The sequence below is a fragment of the Molossus molossus genome, unplaced genomic scaffold, assembly GCF_014108415.1.
Source record: "Molossus molossus isolate mMolMol1 unplaced genomic scaffold, mMolMol1.p scaffold_m16_p_14, whole genome shotgun sequence".
NCBI classification, from domain to species: domain Eukaryota; kingdom Metazoa; phylum Chordata; class Mammalia; order Chiroptera; family Molossidae; genus Molossus; species Molossus molossus.
In genome coordinates, this window is record NW_023425349.1 from 32,252,197 (window position 1) to 32,270,981 (window position 18,785).

General features: G+C 43.9%; 1 protein-coding gene across 2 annotated transcripts; it reads right to left on the minus strand.

The window, feature by feature from the left end:
* Positions 1-2,565: 2,565 nt before the first annotated feature.
* On the minus strand, positions 2,566-14,714 carry TRMT10B (tRNA methyltransferase 10B). Of its 2 annotated transcripts, XM_036261314.1 has the most exons (9): positions 14,669-14,714; positions 10,168-10,372; positions 9,643-9,751; positions 8,907-9,031; positions 6,874-7,026; positions 5,193-5,271; positions 4,459-4,526; positions 3,431-3,554; positions 2,566-2,914 (listed from the first exon to the last, which is right to left on the minus strand). In XM_036261314.1, exons 2-9 carry the CDS (start codon positions 10,351-10,353, stop codon positions 2,730-2,732), a joined length of 1,029 nt encoding a protein of 342 aa, XP_036117207.1. In that variant the 5' UTR covers positions 10,354-10,372; positions 14,669-14,714; the 3' UTR covers positions 2,566-2,729. The 2 variants fall into 2 exon arrangements, with proteins under 2 accessions (XP_036117207.1, XP_036117208.1); XM_036261315.1 differs by lacking the exons at positions 8,907-9,031; positions 9,643-9,751; positions 14,669-14,714 and having other exon boundaries at positions 6,874-7,015; positions 10,168-10,265.
* Positions 14,715-18,785: the final 4,071 nt, after the last annotated feature.

The following is an 18,785-nucleotide window of genomic DNA, read 5'->3' on the forward strand; positions in this document are numbered from 1 at the left end:
CTTGTTCGGGCCTTTTGTTGTGTATCTGCCTCACAGACCCTTCCCTACCTTTCCCCAGGTTTCCAAACTGACTGTCCCCTCATCAGGAAACCAAGGGCAAGTTTCATTCACATACTCTAAAAACTCGAGGAGTTGATATTTTGTTTATTGAGCATCCTCGAGCCTTACTCGTAGCCCTTAACATGGACACACAGATTTTTTTCTTGCGACATAGAATTCCGCACATTTTACACCTGGCTATCAATCGTACTCCCCTACCTTACTTTCGTTTCTCAACAGTGCGTACTCGCGGAGCAAAGTCTCTTCGCCTGGGCTTCAAGTTCCCCTGTGCTCAGGTCCCTGTATGAGTGCCACTTTGCCACGACCTGTGTGGCTAGTTGAAACAGACCTGAGAAGGAGTGGTGGGAGACTAAGAAAGACACAGATATAATAGAGAGAAAAGCTGGGGCCAGGTGGGACACTGTTCTCCAGGGACACTGGAGAAACAGTGACCCTGAGCTAGCTCAGCATGTTAATTATATAGCAATAACAAGGGGGGTGGGGGGAATAAAAAGCTTTATTATCTTCAAACACCAGTTTCCATCAGCCTCTGAGCTCAAGGTCGAGATTGTCGATACATTTTTGCCCGCGGCTCTGAAGGCTCCTGCATGGGCCTTGCCAGCACACAGGAACAACAAGAGACCTTGGGTAGGATGCTCCTGCGTGGGCCTTGCCAGCACACAGGAACAATAAGAGACCTTGGGTAGGATGCTCCTGCGTGGGCCTTGCCAGCACACAGGAACAATAAGAGACCTTGGGTAGGATGCTCCTGCGTGGGCCTTGCCAGCACACAGGAACAATAAGAGACCTTGGGTAGGATGCTTCTGTGTGGGCCTTGCCAGCACACAGGAACAACAAGAGACCTTGGGTAGGATGCTTCTGTGTGGGCCTTGCCAGCACACAGGATCAACAAGAGGCCTTGGGCAGAAAGCTCCTGGGTGAGCTTTGCAAACGCTACAGGAGCAACAAGAGACCTTGGCTCGGCCGCCCTCCACAAAGTCCAACCAAATTTTATTTTGCCAAAGTCATTTCCTAGAAGCCAAACAGAAAACTACCTGTCTAGGTTTTGAAAAAATTGTAGAGGTTTGTGATGGAGTTGGAGAGAAAATTCTTCTATGCTATTTGGTATTTTAAGCAAAGCCTTTAGAGGTGAAAATAAAGCCTGGCAGGTGATCCAGATCAATGGTTACTGAGCCAGAGACCTCCCTGAGAACATGGTAAGAGTTACAGACCCCTGCAGCCTATCCGTAGAGGTCTCTTTTGGATGACAGAAATTATAGAATTATGTTGATAAAGACCAAGGAACATTATGTATTCCTAAAGATGTTTCCTGAAGACTACGCTGCTTTTTAAAAAATCCTTACCTGAGAATATTTTTCCATTTATCATCAGATAGAGTGGGAGGAAGGAAGAGAGAAACATTGAGGTGAAAGAGACACATCGACCGGTTGCTTCCTGCATAACCCAACCAGGGCCAGGGACAAACTGCAACCGAGGTACGTGCCCTTGACTGAAATCGAACCCGTGACCCATTGGTCCGTGGGCCCAGTCTCTTAACCGCTGAGCTAAATCGGCCAGGGCAAGCCTAGGCTGCTTTTAAGTAATAAAGAGGCACTGATATAATTTATCAGGTGATTATAGTTCCTGAGGGAGTAAATTGTGAAAGGGAGGGGACAGAACACAGAAGTAACCTTCTAGTTCTTTTGAGAAATAGAATACATTTTCTGAATTTGCTAGCAGCTTAGAAACAAGTTGACCAACCCCAACCGGCCAGAGTAACCGAAGCAACTGTTTTTAACTAGGACATGAGAAAAGGGATCACTGAGATTTGTGTAGTAGGAGGTTGTCTAACATGCTTGTGTCAGAAGCAATGTATTTTCCAAATATTTTAAGTTAGACATTATATTTTTGCTTTTCAATTTGAATGGATAATTACAAATATATGTGAAGAATCTAGTTTGTACAAGGCTTAAAAGGATACAAAGATACTCCCACAAACTGTCCTATAGGAAGGCTACAGTTAGGAAGAGAAAAGCCTTCCACACCCATACTCAGAACAGGAGAGACAAGGTAGGAACCACAGGCGGGAAAAAATTGCTATGGGGACATAAAGAGGGCTAGGTTAGGACGGGCTGATCCTGAAAAGTACATGTACAGCACATTATTGAACTGGGGAAAATCAGCATGATCTGAGGAAATAGGACAAAGTTAGTGAAAATTAAACTCTTGAAATCACAATATTTAATTATTTAAGCCATCTCTAAAGAATAGGTTTTTCACAAATAAATGTACAAAAATGAGCCCAGCTGGTGTGGCTCAGTGGATTGAGCGTTATCCCATGGACTGAGGTCCCAGTTCGATTCCCATCCAGGGCACGTGCCTGGGTTTCAGCTAGATCCCCAGTAGGGGGCGTGCAGGAGGCAGCCAATAGATGTTTCTCACATCAATGTTTCTATCTCTCTCTAAAAAAATCAATAAAAACATATATTAAAAAATGAATTAACACATCCAAAGCCATGTGGTTTAAGGGCTAATTCTCGGTTATGTAAACTTTACTTAGGATATACTGGGCACTTCCTGTGAGCCAGGCACTCTAGGAGATACAAAAGAGCATAAAATGTGGTCCCTGTTATTAGTAATGTATATTCTAATGAAGATCCAAGATGTTAAGTAAAGGCAAGTGTGTGCCATCACCACCGTTTGCTTGACTCTTGGGTCAAGGCCCCTCCAGCAACTTCGCCTCCTTCAGGTACAATCTTAGGCTGTCCATCATCCACTAAGTTCCGAAGAACATAGCCTTTTCTGGAAGAAACCCCTTTCTTCAATGCTTCAGGCCAGTTTTGAGTCTCAAAGTAAGTGGACAGGATATCAAATACTGTTGGAAGGGTAAACAGAAAATACAGTGACCACACACTGGAAAAAGAGAACTAGTAAATGACTAATGAGAAAAAGGGTTTTCTGGAATATTTCATTCAACAAACCTACTCTGTACCACACATGGTATTAGATCCTGGGGAGACAAAAGGCAAAGATAAAGGCCCTGCTTACCCACAAGAACCTCAGCCTACAACGAGAGATGGACCATTAAATGGACAATGCTGCAACAGAGAGGAACACAATACAATGGGAACATAGAGGACAAAAAGGAATTCACTGGTCAATGATAGGTTAAAGGAAGGGCATTCTAAGCCAAGGCAACAGGTCAACTGTATTTCACATAGTTGGGAATCAGAATGAAAATGAAAAATACCTACGAGAGGCTAGAATATATGTCATAAAGTGCATGCAGTAAAGTCTAAGCACTTCAGGGGAAACTGCTTCAAGGGCCATTCATATGAAAAGCAGCAGCACCAGAACGAACACATCCAAGCGTGAGCCATGTAAGCAATACCTTGATTGATGGCCAATATCTCTGAATAATAGTTTTTCCCATTCTGGCTTCTGGCCATGTATTCCTGGATTGGCAAGCGGGCTGTCCTGACAGAGTGTTCTCGGGCCTTTTGAAATGTCACCTTCTGTAAATCAGTTAAATACTTTTCTTTTAAAAATAATCCACAAAGATATTCTCATTATAATATGCATAGTAAACTGTGAGAATCCCTATTTACCACCACTCTAACTTCCATCTGTAATCATAAGTGTATTAAATATAAGTAGCCTGTTATTAACCAGTGTTACCCCAATAAATTCAATACAAAATAATAAAATAATTTTAAAAAGGTAAAGTGGAAGGGGGGAAGTAACCTGAAGATAATTAAGAATATTGTAGATAATGAAGAGTATGTACTTGTCCAAGTAAGAAATGGCTTGTACAGCAACACCTCACTTATTGGGAGTCATTTACCCACTATCTTCCACTCACTACTACTTACAACCAAGAAGGAAGGAAGTTAAAAGAGGCATATCTACAGCCACAATCTGTATACAAAAGTCCAAGCAGTTACTTCAGTCAGAGGAGAACATGCCTGGCCCTATAGGACTCAGGAAGACCCAAAGGAAGAGGAAGGGCTCTGAAAACTGCAAAAAGGAGCCCCAAGAACTCAAGAAGTCCAATAATCTGAGGTCACATAAGGTGTCAGTTGGAGAAAAGTAACTGATGTCCCTTTAAAGATGTCTCTGAGCCATGTACAGAATTTAAATTATATTTGCTACTTTGTGAGAAGCTGGAAAGGTCATCTACCTATTTGCAGTTTCAGGATTAAAGAGAAAGGTTTAGATTACGGGGATAATTAGCAATTACTGTCAGGTCAGGTTGCTGACTTGCTGATGAGGAGAGCGGGATCGTCATAAGTGCGAGGGCCAACCCAGGCAGAATAGGCTCATTCCCCTTTTCCCTTTGAGTTTTTAGGTCTTTTGGGTAAGATTAAAAGTAAGCACTACTTTTCAAAGTATGTTTTTCAGCCCAAAATGTACACGTACCTTCTGAATGCTCTCATCCACAAGTCCACCAAGGATGTAAACTTTGTCTAGATCAACATCTTCAAGAGCTAATGAAGAAATGAAGGCCAATGAGATCAAACCTTTATAATTTCTTTTTTTTTTTTTTTTTTAATCCTCACCCGAAGACATTTTTCCATTTTTTGTTCAGATAGAGCGGGAGGGAGAGAGAGAGAGAGAAACACTGATGTGAAGGGACACATCGAGTGGCTGCCACCCGCATGACCAACCAGGGCCGGGGACAAACTGCAACCAAGGTACATGCCCTTAGCGGGAACCGAACCCGGGTCTCTCTGTACCGCAGGCCGACGCTCTAACCGCTGAGCCAAACTGGCCAGGGCAAACCTTTATAATTTCTAAATCCAAAGAAAGTAAAAGGAGAGAATGATAAAAGTAGAAATAGAAAACATAGATTTTCTAATTCTCTCAAAAGACCAGTTAAATAGATAAGACTTTGGACTATCTAATCAAGAAAAAAAAAGTAGCAGACTCAAATCTGCTTAGGATTCAGAAAGGAGACTTACAGAGAAATGTGAAATAATTAGAAGAGAATACAAAGATCAATTTAATATCAAAAAATTTGAAAACTATGTGAAATAAATGATTTCCTGGAAAAAAATATATCTAACATTGATCCAAAAAGGGTCAGCGGAGGGAGCTGACCAGGAAACTAGCTAGATACAATGCTACACGAATCTGTGCAGTAAAGAACATACCATGTTCTGAGTCAGGAGTCAGGTACACAAGGGTTTCCAGGGGGAATAAACTAAAGCAGTCTTCTTCTGTTATGTCCAGCTGAAAAATACAAATAATCCAAAGTACTGTGAACTAGGTTAAGACATAGCCCCCAATGCAGCAACTAGTTGCTGGACACGCATCCAGGGGCTACATGTCTGACCACCTGTTCTCAGAAAGTGCTCAACTGGCCAGGGGATATAGAAAGGCAGAGACATTCAACCCTACAAAACGAGGCAGAGCCCTGGTCGGTTTGGCTCAGTGGTTAGAGCGTTGGCCTGCGGTCCAGAGACCCGGGTTCGGTTCCCGCTGAGGGCACATACCTCGGTTGCAGTTTGTCCCCGGCCCTGGTCGGTCGTGCGGGTGGCAGCCACTTGATGTGTTCCTTTCACATCGATGTTTCTCTCTCTCTGTTCCTCTCTCTCCCTCCCACTCTACTTGAACAAAAAATGGAAAAATGTCCTTGGGTGAGGATACAAAAAAAAAAACGAGGCAGAAAGTAATATGAGGCCCTAAGAGACATGCAGGGAATATGCCCCAGGACCACAGGTGAGGGACAGCACGAACTGGGTGTCTGAAAAGAGGTGAGGTTGACATGTACAAGAGAAAGAAGTGCTCAGAGTGGAAGCAATCATGTAAGAAAGGCGTGAAGACAGGAGAGCAAGGGGCCCAGGTGGCCCTGAGAGTGGGTCTGCTTGGTACAGGAATCATCAAACATGCACAGAGGAAAGTCAGGCTGGAAACGGCTGCACTAGGGGAGGGACTGTTAGGGCAGTAACAGCAACCACGACTAACTGTGAAGCACCGCACAGGGCGCTCTCCACACCATCGCCTCCGTGGACCTCCCTCGGAAAGGCCATGCTGCCCAGTCTCAGCTACACAATGCAACCACAAGGGCATTTTTATTGTTGTTGTTAATCCTCACCTGAGGACATTTTTCCATTGATTTTTTAGAGAGAGTAGAAGGGAGGGAGGGAGGGAGGGAGAAGGAACGACAGGGAGGGAGAAGGAACGACAGGGAGGGAGGAAGAGAGAGAGAGACATGGATGTTAGAGTGACACATCGATTGGTTGCCTCACTGGGACCAGGACTGAACCTGCAACCTAGGATCAAACCAGCAACCCTTTGGTCGGTGGGCAATGCTCTAACCACTTAGCAAAAGTGGCCCAAACCGGCCAGGGCCACAAGGGCATTTTTAGTGATATTTTTTTAGGAACTGATCTGGGTTTTTGCCTGTATATCAATCAGTATGCTTATGAGATCTGAGGGAAAGAACTGAAATGTAACTTAGTACTCCCTAAAACTCATCTTAAATCCACATCACTTCCATAAGGATTCTTTCTCGTCCTCCAAAACTCATGTTTCATAATTCTGCATTACCGAGAACAAGAAAGGAGTCAAGGCATGTCCCCCAAACATTCCTGAAGTATACAGTCTAGCACACAATAGACAGGACACAGTCCTAGATACTTTTTGCCAATGTGTAGAAAGAAAAAATTTAAATGTAAGAAATGATGAGCAGTTCTTAATATTTTTAGATTATAATAATGAAAACACATCATTTATATATATATTCTTATACCGAAATATGAAAATGTAAAAAAATTACCTCACAACCTACGTTTAGATGACAATTCAAATAATATGCAAAACGATGCTTACCAGGTAACTAGAAAATCCGTCGTTCATCCTCAAACACTCTTCATACAGGGGACTGTCTGTTGTGAATCCAGTGAGGCAGATCCAAAACGGCCTGTCAGCTTTTTTATTCGAACCGTACAACCTTCGGAGCTGTCCAGCCAGTCTACTTAGTTCCTTCAGAGAAATACGAACAGATTAGTGTGGAAACATGCCCTCTCTTTCTAAATTCATTACCAACAAATGGTTACTTGGTAAGTTCACTGAGTGCTACTAGGGATGATCTCACGAACTAGAAGGACCCCCTTGACTCCAGGAGCGAGAACACGCGTGTGAGTACACTTGACCCCCAGAGCACACCCTACAGATGAAAGCTGAGTGATACCAGCCAAGACACAGGGAGTTACTGGGAAAACTGAGAACTCCACCTCCTTCAGGACCTGCCGTTATATATCTAATGATATATGAAATTGTTCTTTTAACTTTCTTCTAAAATCTTACCATGTGATGTTTAATGTCTGTTAGAGAGGTTAGATAACTATACAGACATTTTTATACTCCATCAAATAAACTTGTCACCTTCTCCCTAACTCTAGGAGATGTAACAGGATTGAAAGTTTTAATTTTCCATCCTGATACAGGCCTCACCATCTGGCCTGATTTGGTTCATAGAAGAGAAAGGGCTTTAACTTTGATTTAATCTGATATCTCTATATAAACAGTAGAAAATCCTTGGTTGACCTTTTCAGAGGGCTACAGTTAGAGGTTCTATGTAAGAGTCTCAGATCTTCCATTTTCTTAATTTCTCTGAAAAACAGGCAAACCCTAGCACATACAACAGGGGTATTAGAAAAGAGAAAGACCTGTTTTGCGGAGTAAGGCCTAAAATGAAGCCCAATAATGTATGCTGCCTTGACCTCCGGTTAAACTGGGGTGGGGGGGCATGAACGGCCTAATTACAAGTTCCTCTCTCAGTTCTGCTCCCACAGATAAGGTCCCCTAGCTGAACAACCCCTGTTATCAGAGACCGGGTGCGGCTCCTGATTATCCCTGAGCAGTAGGTTTTAATTCCCTGCCAATCCACAGAATTAGTCCAACAAACCAATCACACCTTCCTGCAGGAACCAGGGGGCGCCACCCTGACACTGCAGAGCCTGCTCCCAGTCCCTGGTTGTTCCTCTGTTCCCGAGTGCAACCCCATGTGGCCCTGCACGGCATGCGGTGTCGTCCTCCCCCAGCGCTGACTTTATGTGATCAATAAACTGCCGTCCATTTATCTGTTCAGTGTTGAGTGCCATGTTTCAGCCACCCCTTGAACCCAAGGGTGGAAGTCCCTCCTTCACCAGTAGGGTGAATGGGAATCACTAAAACACACAGGTGGCAGGAAGACATGCCACCAGGCAATCTCTCCACAACATGTAACCAGGCAAATGTTCCTCTCCCCGGCAGAGGGCCAAAGATTTCATCTCTGGAGAGTTGAAACTGAAAGGCTACAACTAGACTGGGAACACCATGAACACAGAGGCGAGGGTTGATCTCAAAACAGAAGATAAGGTAAAAATTTGCAAACTATACCAGAGGATTTGTATTCTATTCCTGATGCTATGTAGCAGCCATCTTGGAACTTAGCCATGTGTAGGAAACTCAACACTTTTTTCTATCCTCATCTGAGGATATGTTTATTGATTTTAGAGAAAGAGGAAGGGGAGGGGAGAGAAGGGAAGAGAGAGAGAAAGGAAGAAGGAGAGAGAGAGAAAGAGAGAAACATCCATGTAAGAGGGAAACATAGATGGGTTGCCTTCCATATGCACCCCAACCTAGGATCAAACCTTCAACCCACGTATGTGCCCTGACTGGGAATCGAACTTGCAACCTTTTTGGTGTTAGTGTACGGGACGATGCTCCAATCAATTGAACCACCTGGCCAGGGCCTAAACACATTCGCTGGTTTACTACTGAATCACGGAATCTAGAGCTGGTCATGCTCTTTGTGAAAGCCGCTCCCTTCAGGACTTCCCATATGTGAGCAGAAATTTGGAACTTAGTTGATGTTCTACCTTCTTAGACATGTGGTGGGTCATACTTAAATCGATACAGAGTCTTGGTCCTGAGTGTTTGGCTTCCAAAAGTTTCTCCTTGGTTAAGAATCTCAGAAAACGTTTGCTGTGCGGGGGGCAGATGCCTAGAGTAGAAATATCAAAAAACATTAAGTGGGAAAACAGAGGAATAATATTTAATAAGAAACAAATCTCCCCAGCCAGGTGAGTACTAGTTGCACAGGCAGAGAAGCTAGAAACTTGAAGCTTGTGCAAGGTGTTTATTCATTAGGCATCTAGATACAGCAGAGGGTTGACGACGGCTCTGGAGCACAATGCTGGGTCTAAATCTAACTTCAGTTTGTTCCTTTACTACCTGTATCATCTTAAGCATGTTATTTAATTTCTCTGAGCCTCAGTCTCTTCACTTACAAAATGAGGATAATAAAAGACCTACCCCTTAGGGTAATCCATGTAAAATTCTGAACCTAGCACATAGCATTGAATAAATGTTAGCTGTTGTTGGTATATCATTCCTTCTACTTCTGAGCTTATAAACGCACCTGTTTATATTTGAAAGGCAGACTTCAATTTTGTTTTCTTTGATACTTTGATTCCCAAAAAAGTAGGACTGTAGGTCTCACCTCCCGGATGTTTGTTTTTACTTAAAAACAATGTTCCTATTCTCCTGGGAACATGCAGATACCAATTTGCTAAGAAATAAATACAATTATACAGCAACCTGGTTTATTGTTACCTGAATTTTCTACACGATTGGCTTTTCTTCTTTCTTTTTCTTGCTTTCTTTTGCTCTTCTTTGCTGCAACTATCTTTTCCCAGTGTCTCTGTTTTCTTTGGACATTTTTCTTAGGTTATCCAGAAAACAAAATTGTTTGAGAACTTCATAAGCACCAAAAAGGAAAATGAATATTAGAAACAGTTACTTATTTTTTTAATTTAGATAGAAAGTTAGGAGAGAAAAAGGATATTAGACTTAACAACAAAAATAGACGAGACTGTGTTTAGAGAAAGCAGAGCCCCAGAAAAGACATGATTTTAGATTTCCTGACCCTTCCGAGGTATATCAGAAATTCCTCTTGAACTTATTTTACTTTTCCTATGACACAAATGAAACTGAAGCTTTAAACCAGTTAGCAGGAAATTCAACCCTTGGAATACACCAAACTCACTCCCAGTCTTTTGTTACCAGTATCTACCTTTAGAATAGGGGTCTCTGGGACACTCCATCATCCTCAAACCCATGGCCACCCACTGCACTCACCGAGCACCACATTGCACTGCCCGTGGGTGGGGCCTCTCTCTCCTGATGCTCACATTCCACGTCAATCTGTAAAAGCTGGAAGCTTTCAGAGATGCCATCTTCGCCTGTGTCCTCTAGGACGACTTCTTGCTCCTGCAGCACATGTGACTCTGTTTTCTGAGCACTCCCTTCCAGTTTCCAGTCCATGTGCTTAGGCCTCTGTCCTCTTCACCCAGATTAGGAAAGGCACAATTATGTGAGTCATTACATTATTTCACTTGGAGGTATCCCCCCTATATCCAAGTGACAAACAGCATTACTGTGTTACCGAAGAAGAAGTGTATAAAACACTAATACAGGTTTATTAAAAAGCATGTGTGTCTTCAGAGAAATGAGTCAGCACAGAAACGTTTCAGTAGTAAGGGAGCCAAATCCACTTCTCAGAAGACAAGTGCAATTCCTGACACCTCCAAGCAATCAGTGATTTATTCACTGCTGCAGTGACACAGAGAACCAAGTTCCTGCTGGCATTCTTTGAAATCCATTCATGAGATGAGGGTGGGACAGAGAGGGCAAAAGCCATCTCCGTTATGTTTTAGTTTATTTTCAAAACCATTCCTTTGGCAAATATTTACTGAGCACCTACTATATGCGAAGTCCTGTACTAGAAACATCCTTGGAGGATGAAGAGTGAGCCGAAAAATATGGCAAAGAGTGGCCTGAAACCAACCAAGAATCCTTCTAGGTTGGTGGTGAGGTATTAAAATTTTTTTTTCCAAACTGTCTATTCTCTCCCCCAACCCAGTTCAGTATCACTGCAGCAGAAAGCCACAGACATCAGTGAGAATGTTTAATATTCCTCCAAAGTGTTAAGGTAGAAAATATAGAGAACCACAGTTATACCACACTTAACGATGTCACAATTTCAAAGTGTGGTATTTGATATCCCTAAGATGTTAGTAAAAAATGCTCTAGTCTACAGCTGTCACAAATGTGTGACCATCGCTCATGGCTGCTCCAGAGAATCCAGTGTGCTGCCACCATCTTAGAAAAAAGTCAATCTAGCCCTGGCCGGTTTGACTCAGAGGCTAGAGCTTGGCTCACGGAAGAGTCCCGGGTTTGGGTCCCGCTAAGGGCATGTACCTCGGTTGCAGTTTGTCCCCACCCCGGTTGGGGTTGTGTGGGTGGCAACCAGTGGATGTGTCTCTCTCACGTCGATGCCCCCCGCCCCCAAAGATAAATGCAAAAATGTCCTTGGGTGAGGATTAAAAAAATAAAAAAGTAAATCTACGTAATATGATCTACATGGTAAAAAGATCTATTTATGATGAAAAGTAATGATCGTCATTCCGACCCCTCCCACCTCTAGTGGCAACCCTTGTTAACCAGGCATTTTTAGTTCTGGTGATCAGCCTCTTAACCTGAAATCATATACTTACACCATTACTTCTTGATTCATCAACTTTGAATTTTATCAACTCCCTATGAAACACAAGAATTCAAATCACTTAAATTAACTCCTTCTGTCCTGGTCAGTGTTGCTCAGTTGGTTGGACTGTTGTCCCGTGCAACGAAGGATCTTGGGTTCAATTCCTGGTCAGGGCAGGTACCCAGGTTGCAGGTTAGATCCCCAGTTGGGGCATGTATGGGAGGCAACCAATCGATGTCTCCCCCCCACACTCTCCCTTCCTCTCTCTCTAAAATAAATAGAACCATATCCTTGGGTGAAGATTAAAATAAAAAAATAATCCCTTTTATTTTTTATGTTTCTGTTAGTTATCTTGACCTTTAATTTTTTTTTTTGAGGTATAATTTATTTACAGTAAAATGCAAAAAAAAAATTTTTTTTATCCTCACCTGAGGACATTTTTCCATTTTTTGTTCAGACAGAGTGGGAGGGAGGGAGAGAGAGAGAGAGAGAGAGAGAGAGAGAGAGAGAAAGAGAGAGAAACATCGACGTGAAAGGGACACATTGAGTGGTTGCCACCCACAGGACCCAACCAGGGCTGGGGACAAACCGCAACCAAGGTACGCGCCCTTAGCAGGAACTGAACCCGGGTCTCTCTGGACCGCAGGCCCATGCTCTAACCGCTGAGCCAAACTGGCCAGGTCTATAAATATACACACACACACACACACACACACACACACATATTTTATTTTATTTTTTGCATTTATCTTCAGATAGAGCAGGAGGGAGAGAAGGAGGAAGAGAGAGAGAGAAACATCGACATGAGAGAGACACATTGAGTGGTTGCCACCCACACAACCACATGACCCCAACCGAAGCAGGGGACAAACTGCAACCTTTAGTGGGAACCAAACCCAGGACTCTCTGGTCCATGGGTTGATGCTCTAACTTCTAAGCCAAACTGGCCAGGGCTATACATATCTTTTTTAACAAAAGATATCCAAAGGCCTATTATGACAGTTCCTCAGATGACTGAAAAAACTTTGTTATGCCAACCATCAGTGTCATCTGCATTTTTCTGCATTTAGGCATTCAAAAAAGGACAAATAAAAACCTTAAGATAAACTGGTCCAATAATAACAATCGCACTTTATTAAGGGAAGAAAACAAACAAATTTGTTAAACGAATGCTAGTTTGTTAACAGCCATGTGATCTCTCCCTCCCCCACCTCCACATTCTTTTACATTCTTATCTATGTTTGTCCATTCATTTAATAAATAAATATTCATTGAGCTCCTCCTGTGTGCCAGGACCTTTTGGGGAATGACTGGGGGGCAGAGAATGTAGTTGTTCTCACTGGAGAAGTCTGTGTGAGGAGAAAAGAGAGCTAGGGTTGAAGTAGCTGGAGGGGCTGCAGAGTTTTTCATTGCCGTTTTAAAAATTGGAAGGTCAACACTCATCTTTTCTCTCCTGTAACTACATCTACCTAAACATTGAACAGTTCAAAGAATCTTGCAAACATCAGTGTTTAAATAAATATTTGTTGAATAAACTGAATTTAACCACCACGGCCCCCATTTCCTTCTTTCCTATTCCACTCCTTGTATCTCTGACCTCTCCAAATTCCTGAGAATGTTTTTCAGACCAGGAACTTGGGAGATAGTGATCTTGAAAATCAAATGAAGGCAACTCCAACCACTACCAGAAATCTGTAATACAGCAGATTGGGCATTCATGAGGACAGGACCACATCTTTTTCATCTTTGTATCTTCAGTGGCTAGCACAGGCCTGGCAGAGAATGGAAGCTCAGTGAATACTGAATCGAAGCTTACCACCTAGCGATCCTCCGAAAGCAAAGATGAAGTAGGGCACCACAGAAGCACAGATCTATCAATCCATATGTGACATCATCTATACCCACAGTTAGCATTTCATTTCTCCATTAAAAAGTGTTTTCTGAGTCCCCATTACAGGTCCAGTGCTGGGTACTGAATTACTCAATTAATCATTTAACCAACAGTTACTAAGCATTTGACATAATAGCACACACTGAGGATTTGGAGAGTATACTTATTCTTTCTTCATGGGGCTGCAAGTATCTGACTCAGCCTCGGATGATCACTGGTCTGCCTGTTTCCCCACCAGATTACAAACACTTCCAGGGAAGCGAGAACAAAGAGTTCACGTGCACACCCCTAGCGCTCAGTACTGAGCCTCGCAGAATAAAAGCATCCTAAATGATAGATAATCATCACTCTTCTGCTCAGAACCATGCTGGATTCTCCATTTCACTTACAGTAAATAGCCAAAATCTTTATGATGGCCTTACTGATCACTAAGGTCTACCCCCACCCCCTACTGTCCTCTGCTATCTGATCTGCTTGCTGATCCTCAAACATACCATGGACATTCCCACCTCAGGGCCTTTGCACTTGCTATTCTTTCTATCTCCAATGCTCTTCCTCCAGAGAAAATTATAGAACTACATTGCTCACTTCATCCAGATTTTCACTATCCCACGTGGCATACATTTTACTTAGTTTTTGTGGGAACTTTCCCATTCTTACAATGTAACCAAGTGTTCCATTTGCTTTGTTCACTACTGTATCCTCTATGCCTAGAAAGGGGTGTGGTACATAACAGATGCTCAATAAATACTAGCTTAATTTATAAATCCACTTTCTTAAGAACCAGGTTCCTTGTGTGAAGTATCCTCGCCCTGGCCTGCCCCACCCACCCCACTTTCAGCTCTGAGTTTTCTAACCCAGGTCCCACCTGATGAGCATATCCCCGAGCGCATAGTGAAGGACCAAGCTCCGTTTGCACACTCGTCTCATTTTCTCATTCTAAATGTCAGTCCACGAAAGCTGGCTCCACGCCCCTGGCACCTTCAGCAATAGAGCACCTGGACCCTGAGCGCGAAAGTACCCCGCCTGGCCTTTAGGCTGCGAGTGCGAGGGGAGACAGGAAGGGAAAGCACCAAGAAGGTGTGGAGCACCAGGCCACACAACCGTTACACGCTGTTTCCCCAGCGTCTTCCTCGCCCACAAACGCGGCAGCAGTCCGCAGCCAGACCCCCACCCCGCCCCGCAACGAGCCCCGCGTGTACCTGATCCCGACACCTCACGCAGCGGCAGAGCACATCAGGCCCCGCCTCCGGACCCACTTCCGGTCCTTGCCTCTTTCCGAGTAGCATTCTGGGAATTGTAGTTTTCGGCCTGGCCGCGGCGTGTTCAGGGGCCAAAGCGGAGGCTTGGGCTTCCAAGCCTCACCCAGGCACTAGAGAGCTTTGTCAGGCCAGAAGTGTTGCCACGCCTCTATAAGCCTGTTTCCCCCAGGCTGTCACATGGGGGACTGCGGATCCCAGCTGCTTGGTGACCTCCAGGGGTGCTGCAGGTGACCAGGTGCTTTAATGGTTATCAGGGACTAGACATTGTGAAACTGGGCTGAAACCAGACTTGAACCACTTCTCATCTCGCAGCCTGGGGGCCTTGCCCTCCTCTGGGCTTCCCCACAACTTGCAAGGCCCATGAGCTAATACAGCCCTTCCCTGAGCACACATTCCTTTTCACTGGTACCTGGCTGTCCTGGCTCACAAGAGACATATCTGGGCAGGTAAGGAGTAAGTCCATGGGGAAACTGGGGCTCAGAAACCTGAAGTGACTTGCCCAACCCTTGTCCTGATAAAAACTATCAGCCATTCTTTTCTTTATTCCTCCTAGGGGTCTCACCCTCTCAGAGAGACCCTACCATGAATGAGCTTGAAATGTCTCCCACGCAAGAAACCACAGCCCTGTTGGATTACTCCTTAGCCCCACACTGTAACCCCCTATGGACTTTTCTTTCCTCAGCAACTCCCACCCCATCCCCAAGCCATGCTTCAATCCATACTTTATCTGCTACTGGAGCAATTTTTTTTTTTTTTATCCTCACCCGAGGACATTTTTCCATTTTTTGTACAGATAGAGTGGGAGGGAGAGAGAGGAAGGGAGAGAGAGAGAGAAACATCGACGTGAAGGGACACATCAAGTGGCTGCCACCCGCACGACCAACCAGGGCCGGGGACAAACTGCAACCGAAGTACGTGCCCTTAGCGGGAACCAAACCCAGGTCTCTCCAGACCGTAGGCCGATGCTCTAACCGCTGAGCCAAACTGGCCAGGGCTACTGGAGCAATTTTTAAATGCTAAAACCAATCCCCCATCCCTAAAGCTTAGCTCTAATGTCTCTTCTCTGCTCAGAAGCTGGACCTGGCTTCCCACTTTGCAGGGCTTGCAAAGTGGCTCAAATAGTCTTCAGTGGCTCCCACCACACCTACCAGTCCCTGCACTTTGTACTAGCCATATTGAATACCTTTCACCCATCTCTTGTTTCTTTACCTCTGAATGATCGCATGGCTACTTCTCCACAACGAAGACCTCGTTGGTTTCACTGCCTGCTCCCCCAGCCATCTGTTTGCAAACTCCTCAGAGGGTTCCTGTCACACTTGGATGGGAAAAACTGACCTCGCTGAGGCCTTGCACAGCCTGGTTCCTGGCTGCCCCTCCAACCTCATCTTTCACTCTTCCTCCAGCTTGCTGTATTCCAGTCACACCTGCTTCAAACACACCAAAGACCTTTGCAGATACTGTTCCCATTCCTCTCACTTTCTCCATGGCTGGCCCCTTCTTATTCTTAAGGCTTCAGCTTAAACATTTTTTCTTCAGAGAGGCCTTGACTGATCACCCTAGGTAAGATTGGCACTCTTCATTTTCTTTATATCACTTATCAGTCAGTCATTTTTTTCTGTGTCTTTCCTACTCATTGTAAGTTTCTTGAGGGGACTACATCTAGTATGTTGATGCTCGCATTCCTAGTGCCACTACACAGTAAATATTTGTTGACAGAATAAACAAATGAGTGGTTTTTCTTCTTTCTTGACACATCCAAAACTTACCTTCCTATCTATCAAATCTAGAACCTGACACACAGTAGCTACTCAAAAATGCTTCTTGATAAACCAGTTCTAATTAATACTGCCTCCTACAGGAAGCCTTCCCTGATCACTATTCTGCTCCCACCCAAAAATTACTTCTCTCCTTTAAGTTCTCATACACTTTATCTGTTCTCTTTAGTGGCCCTGAGCATACCATGCCTTATGTTTTAGGTCTCTATCTCTACATGTTATTTTATCTATTGGACCAAGGATACTTGAAAACAGGATTCTCACCCTATTATTTACATCCATCATCCTGCATCAGGCATCACCTTGCGTGGGTATACCATAAATGTTTGTTGAAAGAAATGAATCAGCCAATATAATGATGTGTGGGAAAAGGAAGGAGACTTGTATATGTCCAGTAGTTTCTTAGTCATTAAACAATTAACTCTTGCATTGCAGAGTAGGCAGTCCCACTCATATAGGGGCTGTGTATCTCAAAGAAAGTGCTAAACAGGATACCTCCCACCCAGTACTTCAGCATCTCAACAAGCAATGGGGGGTTTCTCAGAACTTCTGGGACTTAGTACTCCTCATGGAAAGTGCAGAGCAAAATACCAGCTCCATACTGTAGCAACCCAAGGAAGTTCATGGATTTGAGGGGAGAGGAAGCGAAGAAAGAAGGAAACGAACATTTGAGTGCTTGTGCTGAAGGCTTCCATCTTCTTCCTGCCTTCCTTCCGCAGTTATTTCTTTCTCATAATAATGTCGAACGTATATACCAATCTCTACTTTGGGGTGTTGTGTTGATAAGAAAATGCATTGTAGGCCGTTAGTAAATAGGGACTAGTATTTCCTTTTGTCAGATGGGGAACCTGAGACCCGAACAAGTGCCTTTAATAACACTGCCAGGATTCAAGTCCCAATTGAAGTCCTGAGCTCCTTCTCTAAATTTGTGAACATATAGATTATGTTCACGTAAACAAGTTATGTAGCTCTTCATAGCTTTCTGCTGGTAAAAGCATTTAGGTCCTTTTATTATTATTATTCTTTTTATCCTCACCCGAGGACATTTTTCCATTTTTTGTTCAGGTAGAGTGGGAGGGAGAGAGAGGAAGGGAGAGAGAGAGAGAAACATCGTTGTGAAAGGAACACATCGAGCCGACCAGGGCCGGGGACAAACTGCAACCGAGGTACGCGCCCTTAGCGGGAACCGAACCCGGGTCTCTCAGGACCGCAGGACGACACTGTAACCGCTGAGCCAAACCGGCCAGGGCCATTCAGGTCCTTTTAAGCATCATACAGTCTTTAGTATTTCAGTGTCCTATTATTCCTATTTCTTATTGCCATGAAATCACCTCAAATCTGTGTTCAAGAGCTTATTTAAATTTTATTCACAGTATTCTGTGAAAAGAAACAGGCCCCTAAGAAAATAAACGTTTTCCTGGCACAAGTGCTGTTTAACTGTTTACTAGTTAACAAGTAACTAGTAACAGGGGTTGGGAAGGATGTTTTTTCTCTTCTCCCAAGGTATTGCTTTCCTTCTGATTGGAGAGAGCTTGGGTGGGTGACTAAACACTTTCCTGCTCCTGCTTTCGCTGGGTGAAGGAGAGGGATAGGGAGCCCCAGAGGAGAGGAACTGCAGAGGCAGCACAGCTCACAACCCATCAGCAGCACCAGAGGGGCAAAGGGGCCCCTTGAATGAACTCTAATAGTGCAGAATGAGTGTCTAAACCACCTTTGGCCTGGACAGAGAAGCCAGGGGAAAAAAGTATCCCAAAGGTAACTTGAAATCGGTTTTCCTGGAGTCAGAAAACAAAATGCAGGAAGTATTTCAGACTAGGAAGGACAGCCATAAAGCTGGGCATTATTACTTACTATTTACTAGATTGAGTACTGACTAGATTTCTACCTGATGGAGCAGGCACTATTAGTGTCCTCAATTTACAGAAGAGAAAACCGAAGCACTGAGGTCAAATAGCTTGTCCAAGGTCCCACCAAGATTAACTGGGATTAACTGGCTCAACTGGGGTTGGTGAGAAAAGTACTAAATATATTTACTTTGCACTAATATTATTCTTAAAAAGGCAAATATAATTCAGGGCCTTAAGGTTTGCCTTTTTAACTATTTAAAACAAAAATAAGGTGCAAGATTTAGGTGTGCAATTTCAGATAAAGCACAGAGCACACCTGAAGAGCATAGCTGCGCAGCCAAGGAACTTACTGCCACCTAGTGGCTATCTATGCTTATCGCAGGGAGGCAGCGAACATGAACAGACCTCCCTGAGCAGGTGCTTGTGAAGGTACAA

Coding starts and splice junctions, on each gene's coding strand:
- TRMT10B (XM_036261314.1), bottom strand. CDS start 10,353: ATGGACTGGAAACTGGAAGGGAGTGCTCAGAAAACAGAGTCACATGTG. Junction 9,032..9,642: donor CAATCGTGTAGAAAATTCAG/GTAACAATAAAC, acceptor TTTCTACTCTAG/GCATCTGCCCCCCGCACAGC. Junction 5,272..6,873: donor ACGGATTTTCTAGTTACCTG/GTAAGCATCGTT, acceptor TGTATTTTTCAG/CTGGACATAACAGAAGAAGA.